The sequence below is a fragment of the Lissotriton vulgaris genome, chromosome 9 (genome assembly GCF_964263255.1).
Source record: "Lissotriton vulgaris chromosome 9, aLisVul1.2, whole genome shotgun sequence".
Taxonomy (NCBI): Eukaryota; Metazoa; Chordata; class Amphibia; order Caudata; family Salamandridae; genus Lissotriton; species Lissotriton vulgaris.
Window position 1 is genome coordinate 565,711,048 of NC_141697.1, and position 15,457 is coordinate 565,726,504.

The 15,457-nt window shown below is 41.8% G+C and overlaps 1 protein-coding gene across 1 annotated transcript in view; it reads right to left on the reverse strand.

The window, feature by feature from the left end:
• Positions 1-356: 356 nt before the first annotated feature.
• Positions 357-15,457, reverse strand: part of TMEM179B (transmembrane protein 179B) — a 191,230-nt gene continuing 176,129 nt past the window's right edge. Inside the window, exon 5 of the mRNA XM_086938107.1 lies at positions 357-4,803. Within this exon, the coding sequence (XP_086794233.1) occupies positions 4,627-4,803 (177 nt within the window). The 3' untranslated portion in view covers positions 357-4,626. The remainder of the gene's footprint in view (positions 4,804-15,457) is intronic.

Genomic DNA, 15,457 nt, shown 5'->3' on the forward strand with positions numbered 1-15,457 from the left:
CAGACTATTAACTTGCCCTCTTTCTACTGGACAATGCCTAGCATTCACCCTATACACAATAGCATAGTCTCAATTAGCCACTGTAGTAGTGGTGCAGAAGTGATGTGTGGACTGGGGGTGGCATAGAAAGACGTGCTGTTCCAATAAAATATACTTTTGCTTAACACACAATACACCATGCAAAAACCTACACTGCAATATGATGCACTATAATTGAAACTATGTTTGTAAGTATAGAATGAATGAGTAGGTTAGTGCAGCTTCCTGTAACAGATCACACTTGCAACACCAATGAAAGAGTTTCTAATTAGTGACAGTAAAGCAATACTATGCCACAACTATAAAGAACAGAACACTTTTGTGGCTGATACTGAGTGCAATTTTTATTTTCAGCAATCTGAAGTATAAAACATTTCAATAAAACAAGTGTGAATTAAAAAGCGGTGTCATGCAAGACACACCCAGCCAGTTACTTCTTCCCACAACAGCTCAACAATACAAAACTTTACACTGCAAATAGCATCATTTGACAGGCAAACAGGCAGGAAAGATTTAAAAAGAAAACCCCACAGAATTCAAAAGAAAAAAAAGTAAACCTTTGACTCCCTTGTACTCATCAGCATGTCATCATCCTGCTGAATCCTGTAGCAGCTGACAGGAAGTTTTTTAGTTGATGCCACACAGGGCCACTATTAAAGTAATGTTACAGTCACAAGGTGTTGCTGAAAATGTCATTGGTAGTTTTTCAGGTTTAAATTAGTTTTGTAATTCTTGCCAGATGATTCACTTATTCAGAAAGTATCATTAGTCGTCATCCTCTCATCAGACTGTCACGAGAAGTCCCACGGAGATGACAGCACATCCTCAACTTCAGCATGTGACTTTACAACCATGAGTGGCAGCAACATCATTGGCTGTCCTATCAAATGAATTTCAAATAGGAAGTCCGCCACAGGATTGGCAGCAGGCGAGTAGCAGTGGCACTATCAGCAATTGTGTGATGTTGCTTTCCAAAAAGGAAGATACTTACAAGCATGGCAATGTTAGCCTTCATGGCATGGGACATGTCGAGCAGACAGATGTCCACAGGCGTGGCACTGGCATAAGTAATATGTGATTTTCCAAACAGCAAACCATCCAAATAAGCGACAGTGACAACATCAAAAATCCTGCTGTGTAACTTTAATAAGAGGCAGTCATCAACAATAGTGGCAGCAACATCAATCACCTGATCCAGTTAAATTACAGAAATGTGTGTAGGGCTGTACTGATAGTACGGCGTTGCAGCACTGTCGTTGCTTCGATATGTTTATGCTCCGGTCTCTAGAATTCTGAAAGAGTCCTGTGCTAGTTGTGTGACTGTTTGATCTGGATCATGGATTTCAAATAGGAAAGGGAGTTTCCTACACATTCCCCATCCTGTCATGACATTTTATGTAATGGAAACAGCAGTCACAGGCAGCTATTTGTTTCTGAGTCTTTCACAATAACCTTGACTGAATTTTCCATGTATAAGTGACCACATTACTGAGTAGGACTGTGTGATTTATTTAGGTAGCAGAATTAGGTCTGGAGAACAAAAACTTCCTGGTTCCTGCAGGGGAGACAGATACAATAGTGACTTTGGCTTTGAAAATCAGAACAGTGAGCAGACAGAAGCCAACCACTTTCTACTCTTGGGTACTGCACAGGTTACATCTGACCATGGACAGCCCTCGCTGTCACAAAATATTGGGGATTCACCCCTCAGCAAAACCACATGCCTCAATGCCACACCAACCTAACGACACCTCAATTTCGCTCTGGCTCACTCACATATATATATATATATATTTATACAATTAGGGATATTAATATTTACACACAGTTACAGTGCAAGTAAGGAACTATAGGCATATATTATGGAAACAATCTTTCACATTACTTTAGGCTCGTTCACATGCTCACCATCAGTGCTACACGCATTTGTCATGTCTCCATTACAGAGGAGGAGAACTTAAGTCGGGTTTCAGAGCTTTGCATGGAAGTAAAGGGTGATGAGTTACAGCTTTGCAATCAGCTGCCACACAAGGTGCAACAAAAACGGCCTATAATGGTCATTGGCAGAGGTCAGGTATGCAGAAATTTCTCCTGCTCATTCGTTGCTACCTAATGAAATATCAATTAATTTATCTGGTGTATCGGACCAAAAGGACTTGGATCACTCTAAGTCTATCTTTTGTGGAAACTAGCGGTACAACCGGACTACTTGTAATCAAGAACCTTTTTCCATCTTATTCGGGGAAGAATGAAACAGAACTGCCTCCCCACCCTTTACAATAAAAAGTGAGGATCTTACAACAGAAAGGTAAAAACCAGCCAGGTATGGTTGGGGAAGCGAACTGTAAACATGGTGGCAGATCACTGCCACCCACAGATGCCCTCTGGAATACAATCTCCCAGCTAATGTTCCTTAAATAAAAATATATACTCTTTAGACTTAAAGCTACTCTGGTTATAAAATAAAAATGCAAAAGTCTTCTGGAAGTGACAACGAAGGAGATCAAATCTCACGACGGCGTCAAACGCCAGGAGCAGATTGCATGACGCCATTTCATACAGGCTATGTATGGCAAGCAATACGAAAATGTACAGCTTGTATATTAGCTAGAAAACAAATAGCAACTGTTGGCAGAGGTTTCAGGGTGAATACCGGCACTTGGCAACATAAGGAGATTTAGCAGCAGTATAACTTCGGTGAGGAATTTTCAAACAAGGGGTACAGGCTATACAGATACAGAAGCTGACGGGCAGAGAAGAGTTCAGGGCTCAGTTAGTAACACAAAATCACTGAAGTTTGGAAGAACAGATAAATGACAGTTTAAAACATGTGAGACTAAGTGCTAGAAGCCGCAAAGACAAATCCATAGCCCTCAAATTCCATGTGGCTAGCAGCTGTGGTTAGCAGAGGGCTTGTGATTGTGTACTAGTGTGTTACGGCAGCAGTGCTCATCTATGTAATCATTACATGTTCAATCTGTGTAGTGGAGAGAGAGGGGTTGAGAACGAGTGGGGTCATATAGAATCTACACTGGTGCAAAAGCAGTGCAAATCAATTTGCACCATTTTTTGCTGATAAAGTAATAGGGAACTGAACAAACGGTATTCACTCCAGTGCAAACACGGCACAACATTATTTCACAAAATGTATGCCATGTTACCTATTAAAAAGTGGAAAAATCAATTTTCTACACATTTCAAATGTGAAAGACAATGTGACAATGAAGCAATATCTGATTGTTCAATTTATCACTTAATAAGCAAAACTAGTGCAATATCAATCTGCTCTATTTTTAAGGGGTATTGGCCAACACGGATTTCTTTTTTAATGCATCTATAATTCAGTAAAGTGTTTGAAGAGCAAAACATTGTCACACTTTGTTTCCTAATCACTTTCCTCAATATTTTCCTCGGAGAAAATATTTCAATAAATACTGACTGAAGAAACACGTTTGCAACCATTCCACAGTACACGAGTGGTACAATTTGTTCAAATGGCCTAGCAGTATTGTTTTGTATGAGTGAAAAAGTACTGTTGTATTGCCCCGGATGTATCTGAAAGATGGCATTTTCTTGAATTCCTTATTTTCTGATCATCTCCCACTCCATTGAATGCAGTAACAGTTAACCGAGCATCTTGGACTGGATGATATGCAAGCATCTTGGACTGGATGATATGCAGGATCAGCAGGCGAATGAAGTAATGGCTGCACCCCATGCAGGCCACAAAAAGCCAATCCAAGTGTGAATTCAATACTAAGGTAACCTACGTTTGTCATCCCCCAACATTAAAGTTAAAACAATTAATATTAGTCTTTTAGGAACGTTTTGTAGAAACACAAGTACTTAAAACATGCTGCCCTTTGCAACTTTGCTATGCAATCAGAATGTTCAACTCACAATAAACGAAATCCAACCCCTAACCAAGTGGTGGAGCGTATCAAACTCTTCCATATCAACTAAATTGGCTTTGTGGAATTTCCATGATGTGCAGAACTTCAGGAATGGAATTAACAATGCTCCTTTATTGAGACTGTCATTGGCACAGAGGCAGCACTGCTGTAAACTATGTCTGAAGAAGCCTTCTTGCCCTTGGGTTACAAGAGGTCAAGGGAAGAGATTCTGCTCAGACCAGGGCCTATTCGGGCAACATTCAACATGCCTTCCCATGTTATGTTCTCACAGTGGCTATGAGGAGACAGCAATACTGAGGTCAGGGTTAGTTGCCAAGTCCCTACAGATATTGGTAATCATTTTCAAACTAGAGGTAAGCATCTAGCTAGAACTGGACTTATTTTCAAATAACTTACTGAAAGTTCAGTTTAAATAACTAGGATTGCAAATTATAAAATACAGATTTCTTTTTATCCATTAGGCAGGTCCCTCTTGACAGTAAATGTAAGTTCCAAAAATTCATCAAGGCTGCCATGTTGGAAGGCAGGTGGGGAAACTTTCGCAACACCCAACACTCCACATTTCAAAAAACCCTGGTATATCTGTATAAAATTACAGTGCCACCGCCAGCCTCGCTCCCCAAGAAAACCTGCGTAAACATGAAATATGCCCCATCCCCTTCCATGAAGCCCATCATGGCCGTTGAGGTCGAGCTCCGAAGATCGCGTCTGTCTCGCCTGTGGCCCACTCGGGGTCAGAAGCAGCTAGGGGACGAAAGGTGGAGGAGCCAGATGAAGACTCTCTCCGACGCTGGATGATGAGCAACACCAAGATAATGATCCAGAACACCCAATTGGCCCAAGCGGAAGCCTGTAAAAAAAAAAAAAAAAGGCAAAGAAGGGGGTAAATAGCACAAGACACAAGGTGCACATATTACTAATCTTCCCTAAACAATCCGTAATGCATCACTTTCCTAGCATCATCATCACCCTTTGTAATCAGAAATTGTTATGTTACCTGTAACTCCCACTTTGCATCTCGAATACTACAAATACACATATGGTGCAACATCCTGTAATCTAGTAGTTGATCAGGACATCCCGTGTATAACTCTGCTGCTGAGTAGTTGATCCAGTCATGCCATACATAAAACTACCACAGTAGGTAATCCAGGCAAGCGCATACCACATGCTCCCAACACTGAGACTCAAAGCCTCAAAATGCTTTAGATCATACCTAAAACGCAACCTATCCCAGGCTGTGTCACACACCTGTATAAATAAAGATGGCAGATCGATATCTTATCCTAGTAGGTGCACGGGATGCCGGCCTCTCATTGTGTTTTAGGAAGAGGTTGCCAGCAAGGGATTTGTTTGGTGATCTGAGTTTAACAGTGTAGTCTATATTAATTAGACTTAGCAGCTGAATGGAACAGCAACTGTTGAACGTATTATGAATCTGTTGACCAAATTCTATAGAGACTACCACACTAGCCACATAGAAATAACAATAACTTAAACAGATTCAGCAAAGATCTTGTGGTTTCAAGCAACAAATGAAATATTGAACACAAGAATAGAAATGAAGCAACACGAAAAGGTTTTTTCTTAGAGAAAATTATTATTCATATTCAAACGGGATTTAATCATCAACGAAAATAAAGGGTGTACAGTTATTGACAATTGCATATGTTTCTAATGTAAATGGAGCTGACAAAACAATCCATAAATACAGAAGAAATCAATCCAGTCTATGACGAAATCAGTAAAATTGACTTCTTTGCAAGATGATAGAATAGAAAGTCAAATACAAGAAAAGAGAGACTTGGATTGGAGTGTCAACGTTTCGGTCTCAGTGGTGTAATCCAGAGACCATCATCAGGACAAGGAGATAATGCAGGTGCAGGTGAACGTTCACTTGTGATTTGATGCAGAGGAGACGCTTCGAGCCATTCACTCGCGTTTGAACTACCTTGGATCCTGAGATTGATATCATAGGTTCCCCCACTACAAAGATTCATTACTTCTTTGGCCTGGATATTTGGACATAACCACAGGGCAGACTTGAAGCTTCCCTAAGGCTACGAACTTTTAAATTCTACACGAGTTCACCAATTATTGTGGTCCTGTACACTGTATAAGGGTCATCCTTATTGCATTATCTCCTTGTCCTGATGATGGTCTCTGGATTACACCACTGAGACCGAAACGTCGACACTCCAATCCAAGTCTCTCTTTTCTTGTATTTGACTTTCTATTCTATCATCTTGTAAAGAAGTCAATTTTACTGATTTCGTCAGACTGCATTGATTTCTTCTGTATTTATGGATTGTTTTGTCAGCTCCATTTACATTAGAAACATATGCAATTGTCAATAACTGTACACCCTTTATTTTCGTTGATGATTAATTCCCGTTTGAATATAAAAAATAATAATTTTCTCTAAGAAAAAACCTTTTCGTGTTGCTTCATTTCTATTCTTGTGTTCAATATTTCATTTGTTGCTTGAAACCACAAGATCTTTGCTGAATCTGTTTAAGTTATTGTTATTTCTATGTGGCTAGTGTGGTAGTCTCTATAGAATTTGGTCAACAGATTCATAATACGTTCAACAGTTGCGGTTCCATTCAGCTGCTAAGTCTAATTAATATAGACTACACTGTTAAACTCAGATCACCAAACAATTCCCTTGCTGGCAACCTTCTTCCTAAAACACTTTGACTGCCCAAGCCCGCGAGGGTTTATTGGGTTACCCACCCCTACTACTAGGCCTCTCATTGTAGCCATAGTCTTTGTTTCCAATGCTGCTCAAGACTCTTACATAGTGGAGTTCCAGGAGACACTGGCAAATGTGGCCGGAGGCGTTATTGTGTTGACTGGAGACCTTAATACTATGTGAGACCCACATCAAGATTGGGATGGAGGGCAAGACACTCAGGAGCTTTCTCCAAGAGACTGAGAAAGCCACTGGGAGAATTAGGTCTTCCAGATATATGGCGGGAATTATACCTCTCCGCAATGGCCTTCTCTTTTTAATCACATGTGCACCTTATACACTCAAGGATGGATTACATACTGTTAAGCAGTACCCTAGTAGCCCTGACCAGTACCGCAGAGATAGGACCGATCTCGGATCACAGCCCGGTTATGGTACAGCTTAACCTCGGTCTGTGCAAGCTGGAGTAACTGGAAATTGCATCCATCCTTACCCAGAGATCTAGTCACCGATATGAAATAGGATGGCACATACATGATACCTTTAAATACTATTTATTTACTTTATTTATAAAGTTTTATATAGCGTCTCTATAATAATCATAATGGATTTATATCCAAATGGACCCATTTGGGGAGGGAGTCCATTTCTGCGGTTTGGGACGCTTTTAAAACTTTCATCAGGGGGCACTTTATAACCATAGCAGCGGAACGTAGACACCTCCACACTATAGAAGTCCAGAGACTTGAGGGAGAAATCCAAAACATAGAGGCTGAGAGACTGCGGCGGCCTTCACAACGCACTACCTGTGCACTTACAATGGCAAGAGGCCAATTATGCATGTATTGCACCAATAAGGCGGAACTCTCACTACTCAATCTTAAAAATCTCAGATGACAAAGTGCCCCCCCCAGCTTGTCTACTTAGGGGAAAATAAGAAAAGGAATATGTTAAGAAAAGTATACATCGAAGATTTCACTAATCAAAAATGCTAGGAAAGTGGACGAAATTCAAGATTTTTATGAGAATCTCTATAGAAGCGGGTCACTTTCACCATGAAGTAGAGGAGACCTTGAAAATAACTTCCACCTCTTCTAATTTATGAAACCTTTAAGCATGTTTTTGGAGGAACATGGCGGCAGGCTAACTCCCGGCCGCGAGAGCTCTGCTCTGACCCGAAGTCACCTCAGCAATGCAGAGTATCGTGTTTCGGATTTAGAACAAATGGTGAGGATGCGGTGATTCGTTATTCTCCAGCTGACGTGTAGCGTCTTACTGGGTTTTCTTTTCCCCTCTATGCTGGACCTGGCTGGTGCTCCACCCGTCGAGCGTTAGGACCTGGTTGCCTTCGGACGAGTGTTGGGCAGGCGCTCTCTATGCTATGTTGTTGTTGGAGCGGACTGCGAGTGACACGCGCAGCAGCAGCACTGGGCAAAACGGCGGATCAAACTGCGGGAGCCCGGTGGTCCATTGGAGAAGGATAAGGGCGGCAGCAGCAAGGGTCTACCCCCGTGCGGTAAACTGTACGTTTTTTTTCTATCCACCCATACACCTGAGCGTACATGTTTAATCGACCGGGGGCAAGCAGGGTCCTGCATGTTGTCGGGAGATAGCGTCTTCCCCACACTTAGTACTTTTTGGTCTGAGGGTCCCTGCAGTGTGAAGTTTGAAGGTGGACTTCATGAACAGGATGTTACACAATTGACTGCAGGTTTCCACAGCTTTGATGGTTTGATAAGGTCGGGGATGGACTCGGCAGCTGCTGAATTTCCCCCTAATATATCAACATATAGCTGTAACAAGCGGAGGGTACAGAGGGGGGCTTAACCGGCTAACTTAACTAAACAGAGTGGGACGGAGGGCGCTACTGATAAAGAGGGCAGAGGGCAGAAAGGGGAAGCACGTCAGGCAGGCAGGAACAGATACCCGCTACGTTCACTGCCAGAAAAAGAGTTGATTGTAGCCGACTTAGCAGGGAGTGTAGTCCCCAAAACTCCAAGACAGAAAAAGAGCGAAAGGAGAAGAGCAAAACGGTTGTGGCGAAAAAAAGTGGGCTTAGCATCTTAAAACTCACCCCTTCATTGAAGTCATACTTTAAAATAATGGAGAAAGTGGCAGACCAAAAGTCTGCTCCCTCTGTTGGCAACCGTGGCAGTCCTGTAACCACGGCTCCGCAAACATCACCTAAACAGGCCGAGGTACAGATTGAGCAACAACTAGCCCCCCCGGTCACGCGCCCTAAGGAACTGGTTAAGCTTCTGAATAGGCTTAATCCGCTTCTATCGGAGCCGGAGACGGATTTAGGCACAGAGGGTTCCGGCTTAGAGGTGGAACAGAAATTGGAGAAGGCCCCCGCCTTACAGCAACAACTAGAGCCTGGTCTTTTGTCCCCCGGATCCTTAAGCGAGGACGCCAGCAGGGATAACATGGTGGGAAGTCCATCAGAGGAGCAACCGAGGGGGGCAGAGAGGAACCAGTTGGAGCATCTTCTCTGCTCTCTTCGTGAGGATCTATTCGCTAAACTGCTCCCACGTTTGAAATCTCAGAAGGGAACCAAAAGGAAATCACAGAGAAGTGCACTAGTCTAGAGAATAAGCTTGACGATATTTGTACCAGGACAGAGGCGTTGGAAAGTGTAGTTGCTAACCTTGCGAGAGTATCCCAAGGTCACTCAAAAATTATCGCGGACCTCAAATCTCAGAATAGGACTCTCCAATCAGATATAGAGAGATTAGAGATCCATGCCTGGAGTAACAACTTGAAGTTTTTGAAAATACCTGAGGGGGCGGAAAATGGAGATGTGAAGTCCCTCGTATGCAAGCTACTGAGAGAGGGGGTCCTAAAGGACAGACCAGATATCGACCTTGAAAGCAAAATCCAGCGGGCACACAGAGACCCATTTAGACAGCACCCGGATAGGAAAGCTCTGAGAAAGATCTCAGTGAACTTTCATACTTATACGATTAAGGAGTTGATATTAGGCAGAGCCTTAGTGGATACATCTCTACACATAGACTCTACTAAATACCTTATCCGCTCAGATCTAGGGAGAGCGACCGCGCAGAGACAGTGGGAGTTGGGCTTGCGGATGTCTGACCTTAGAAGCCTAGGAGCGCAAGTGATGAGTCTGGAGAAACAAAACGCATAACCTTACCTCCACTTAGGAGGTTGATACGTTTCTAAATCAGATGAGGGAAATGCAGCACTAAGCCCCTCATTGAACAATTGATAGCTGGGAGAATATCGCATTAGTGTTAAACATATAGTCGACTATACAAGTATAAGGGGTATAATACATGGAATATTAAAAAAAAAAAAAGAAAAAGGGGTGTCGGCATGGTTGTTAAATTTTTTTTTAAAAAAGGGCACGTATATACTCCTTGTGCATACTCTCGACCTCTAGGTATTAAGGTATCACTCACCATACATAGATGCACATATTATGTAAAATGTTTTCAATAGTTCGAGGTAGATTTTGGGTTAGGGTTTGGGCTTTCATAGGGCGATCAATATCGCCAAGGTCCATGAGGGGGGGTTCCTTAGGGTGGGAGGTGGCCAAAAGGATAAATAAGATGTTGGGCATGACCATGAAGCTGTTTTCTAGGACTCTTTTTATGTGTAACGTATCTGGCTCATTGATATGGCGAATGTTTTAAATAAAATCAAAATAGTGAGCTGGAATGTCAATGGTTTGAGTAAGGGCAGGAAATTTAATAAAATATGTGAATTTTTAAAGAAATCAGGGGCCCACGTTTGTTTGTTGGAAGAGACTCATCTTGAGTCTCAAGAATGCAAGGCAGCTTTTAAAAAACAAAGTTGGGTACAGGAGCTTCTCTGCTCTCATCAAAGTGGGAGTACTAGGGGAGTGGCGATGCTAATCCGGTCAAACAGCAGGATTAGAGTTGAGAAGTATGATACGGACACCTCAGGTAGATGGCTGACTGCGTCCTTAGTGGTAGATCGTTTCCGCGTGGCTTGTGCGGTATATTATGGCCCAAACCAAGACTGCCCGGAACATTTGGTCAACCTAAAAATAAGTCTTTCTAATCTAAACGTTCCTATTATCTTAGGGGGTGATTTTAATTTGGTTTTTGACCAAGCTTTGGATCGGACCTCTAGGGTCATTTCTCCCCCCCCCCCCACATAAAATTAAATCTGAACTTAAGAACATAAAGAAAGATTTTCGGAGAGCTACAAATGCCAAGAATAGAGATTACTCTTACTATAGCCATAGATATAGACACCACTCTCGTATTGATTTCTTTGTAATAGATCAAAGCTTGTTTGCGGTCGTTGACTTTTCTGCATATATTCCAGCTCTCTTATCAGACCACTCAATGGTGGAGTTAACAATTAAAATCGCAAGAGGAGGACAAACAAGAAGATGGACCCTTGATAGATCAATATTACAAAGGGACGAAGTAAAAGCTGGCTTGGAGTCTCAGATAGAAGAATTTTTTAGATTCAATATTGGATCTGCGTGTGACCAAACTGTTTGGGAGGCCTTCAAGTCTTTCTTAAGGGGATATTAACTACCATTGTGGTTAAGAGAAATAATGATAGCAGAAAAGTGGAAGCCGGTTCTCTTATAAAAATAAAGCATAAAGAGCAACAGTTGCAATTAGCCTCACTAGAACAGCATTCTAATCTTGAGTCTTTACAATATGAGTTGAATTGTTTAAAGGCAGAATATCAGTCAAAATTGGATAGACAAATCAAGGACAGATGGGAGGCGAGTAGGCTTCAAAATTTCTCTTATGGAGAGAAATGTGGGCGTCTTCTGGCATGGAAGGCTAGGTCGGATAGGGCCAGAAATCAGATTACAAGTCTAATTATACAGAGTACAGGGTCACAGCCATATGATAATAATCAGAACACGGAAGAAGTCAAAGCATATATGTCTAAGCTATATGCCGAGAGTGGTGACTTTTCTCCTGAAAGAGCAGAAAATTGGTTGCGGCAACTAGAATGACCACATTTGACTGAAGCAGATAGGGCTTTCTTAAGCTCACCTATCAAAGAGGGAGAAGTACATATTGAACTAAAAAGAATGGCAAAGGGCAAAGCAGCTGGCCCGGACAGACTCCCAGTAGAATTATATCAAATCAGCGCAGAGGTAATTGTCCCAGTTCTTACAACTTTGTTCAATAAAAAACATCTTGGAGGTGAGGCTGCCCCACAAACAGGGTTGGAAGCCACAGTAGCACTAATATTAAAGCCAAATAAGGATCCTCTGACGGTCGAGTCCTACAGGCCAATCTCGCTGTTGAATACGGACTATAACATTTTTGCGGGGGTATTGGCAGCGAGATTGGCCAAAGTTATCAAAACAGTGGTGCACGAGGATCAGAGGGGGTTTATGCCGGGTAGGCAGCTGAATGAACTTACATTCCAGGCCATAGCTGCTATAGACGTCGCCATCAACGAGAAGTCTTCTTTGACTATAGTGGCTATAGATTCCGCAAAGGCTTTCGACCAGGTTAATTGGTTTTATTTATGGGAAGCATTGGCTGCATTCGGAATGCCATCAAACTTTGTATGATCTATCCGACTATTATACTCAAACCCCAAGGAAAAAATGTTGGTAAATGACCTTCTAACAGAGTGGATACCAATATATCGTGGTACCAGGCAGGGGTGTCCTCTTTCCCCTCTTTTGTTCAATTTATATATTGAACCTTTTGTTACTCAGTTGAGATCAGACCCCCCTGTTTAAACCCTTTAATATCGCAAACCTAGAGTTAAAATTTGCCCTTTAGCCTGACAACCTCTTATTGTTCACTTCAAATCCTGATGAGGCTATTCCTCGACTCTTTGATCAGGCAGAAGATTTTGGGGTGATTTCAGGTTACAAAATAAATAAAGAGAAAACTGAGGTCATGCAGTGGAACCAGGAGGCTGGGTTCCCTGGGTCTAAGACACGGATGAGGTATTTAGGTATTCATCTGATTCAAGATATAAAACAGCTATCAAAAGTTAATCTGGACAGAGTTTACAAGGAGGTCTGTGGCTTATTACAACGTTGGTCGGGCCTCCTAATAAACATATTCGGCAGAGTAAACCTAATTAAAATGGTTATCCTGCCAAAAATCACTTTCCTGTTTAATTCAATTCCATTGACCTTCAGCCCGAGAGATATAGCAAAAATACAGCGGAAAATAGGCTCATTTATTTGGAACACAAAGTCACCAAGAATATCTTGGAAGAAACTGAGGAGGAGATTAAAATCAGGAGGCCTAGCCTTGCCAGACATACTTATTTATTGCCACTCATTCCACCTAAAAAACTTTAGGCTATTGGCAGATAAGGCGGATACATCTTCTCTGGGCCGTCTGTTCCAGGCAATGCTGAATGGTAAACCCCAGGGGCACGAATATTTTCTTTTTAAATTCGGGGATCCCAGATTTTACAAAAAAGTAAGGTTAAAGATCTTAGAGGCGGCCCTAAAAAACTGGGTATTTTTTAGAAAAAAATTGGGAATTCCTTACTACGCTCCCCAGGCCCCGATCTGGGATTCCCCGGGGACTCCCGAGTGTCTCAAAGACCAATTAGCACGCCCTTTGAGGCTAGCTGGCATAACACACTGGAGAGATATATTAAATGACTCACAGCTTATTGATTGGGAAGCACTTTCTGAATTGACAGGGAGAACACTCACAAGGTTCAAACATTACCAACTCTCGGGCTGGTGGGCCACTATGGCTTGGGTAGCTGGTTCATTAAATCCAAAGTTTGATCTAGTAAGTAGAAAGGGCAAATGGAAAAAATAAATATCTTTTTGGTATTGGGCCATGCAAGAGGGAGTGGCAGAACCTGAACTCCAAAAGATATGGAGCAATGAGGTTGTTTTAGATCATAACAGTCTTCAAGATCTATGGATGGATTCCTTTACAATGTTGCACACTGTGGTTAAGTCGGCTCCACTTAAAAGGAACCACCTGTATACCCTATACAGAGTCTATATCACACCCAAGAAGCTAGCAAGGTTCACAAATGCAGAATATTGTTGCCCACGGTGTAAACTCTCGGCTGCAGACTACCTATATATGTTTGTAGATTGCCCAATGTTAACAAATTATTGGTTTAAAATTGGTGAGTTAATTGCTGCAGTATTGAACATACAATTCGTAACTACTCCAAGTATAATTTTGTTTGGGCTGGCTAAGGAATATCATCCTGATGATATGAAGTATAAATTTATCTTCTATGTAATGTTATTGGCCAGGCGCGAAATATGCAGGGCGTGGAAAAACGAGATAGCACCTAGTTTTCCAGACTGTTTGCAACAGGTCATTTTTTGTAAGTGAGTCTGACATTGCCTGTGACAGCTCAAGTAGTGATAGGATCTGGGCAGCCCTAGCGGCATGGCGGAACGGATGAACGTGTTCCAATGATTTTACCTGGGCACTGTTGGGGCTCAGTCTCCAACATAGCGAAGGGCAGTCCAGTGAGATACTGTTGGAGTGGATCGAGCAAACAGTTAATACTAGAGGGGATGTGCCTCTCTCTCTCTCTCTCTCCTGGGGGGTCAAACATCGGAACCAGAATATAAAAGTTGCAGGAGAGAGGGGGAGGTTGCCCACCTAGAACGCCCTTTTTCCTATTTTGGTATATGAGGAATACAAAAAAATTATTTAAAAAAAACAAAAAAAACTTTAAGCATAACAAAAATGCAGGGCTGGACGTCTCACAGCTCAATTTTACAAAGTATTTGCACTCCGACTGATCCCCATGCTCATTGCCTTATTCAACCATTGTGCTACAACAGGCGCGATCACTCAGGGGATAGGCAAGGCAGATGTCACAGTGATACCTAAACCCAATAAAGATACTATACACTGAGCATCCTACCGACCTATTGCTTTGCTCAACATTTGCATCAAAGCTATACACAAAAGATACTCGTGAACCGCCTCCATGAAGTGCTCCCCACACACTTACACTGACCAGAGTGGCTTTATTTGATGAAGGCAGGTCCACGATAACGTTTGGACGGCCATCCACCTGCATTAATTACTCTCAAGGCACACCTCTCCAAGCCCCTACGACTTTACAGGGACACCAGAGAGGGAATCCCCTATCACCGCTTCTCTTTGCACTCTTTAAAGAACACCTTGTGGGTCTAATTCGACAAACACCAATGGTGATGTGGATTCAATTCGGATCTAGAGAATGTAATATCTTCCCTTTATGCTGACGATGTGCTCTTTACGGTCAGCATCCTATACTCCTCACTCTCAGCAATAGTCGCAATACTGGAGGCCTCCTTTTTCAAGCATTTCCTATATAGCTAGATTTCCCATTTATAGCACATATCCAACAAAAGCGGATGGCTTTATTTGGAAAGGCAGAGCCCCCAACACTTATGTAAGGACCCTGGTAGCGACTACATTAAAACAAGCATTTGCAATGCAATAGGTCTCGCATTAGGAAAGTTTGAGCTATTGGTATTGTAAATGACATTTTTTATTTATGTTTTGTTTTTGAAAATAACAAAATTAATAGCTTTGTCATTTACAATGCCAATAGTTATAACTTTCGCAAATGTGACACCTATAGCATTTGTAATGCAATATGTGTTGTATTTACGTGACTTACATGTATTGATATTACAAATAACAATGGCTTTTAATTTTTTTCCAATAATTAATACTTAAATAAAAGTTATTGTAATTTATAATGGCAATAGCTTAAAGTTTTGTAAATAACTTTTGTGAAGATTATGTTCAGTGAATTTTATTGTGATGAAAATCCAAGAACAGAAGTGAAATATTAACATCTTTTTGTTACATTTGTAATAAAGCTTGAA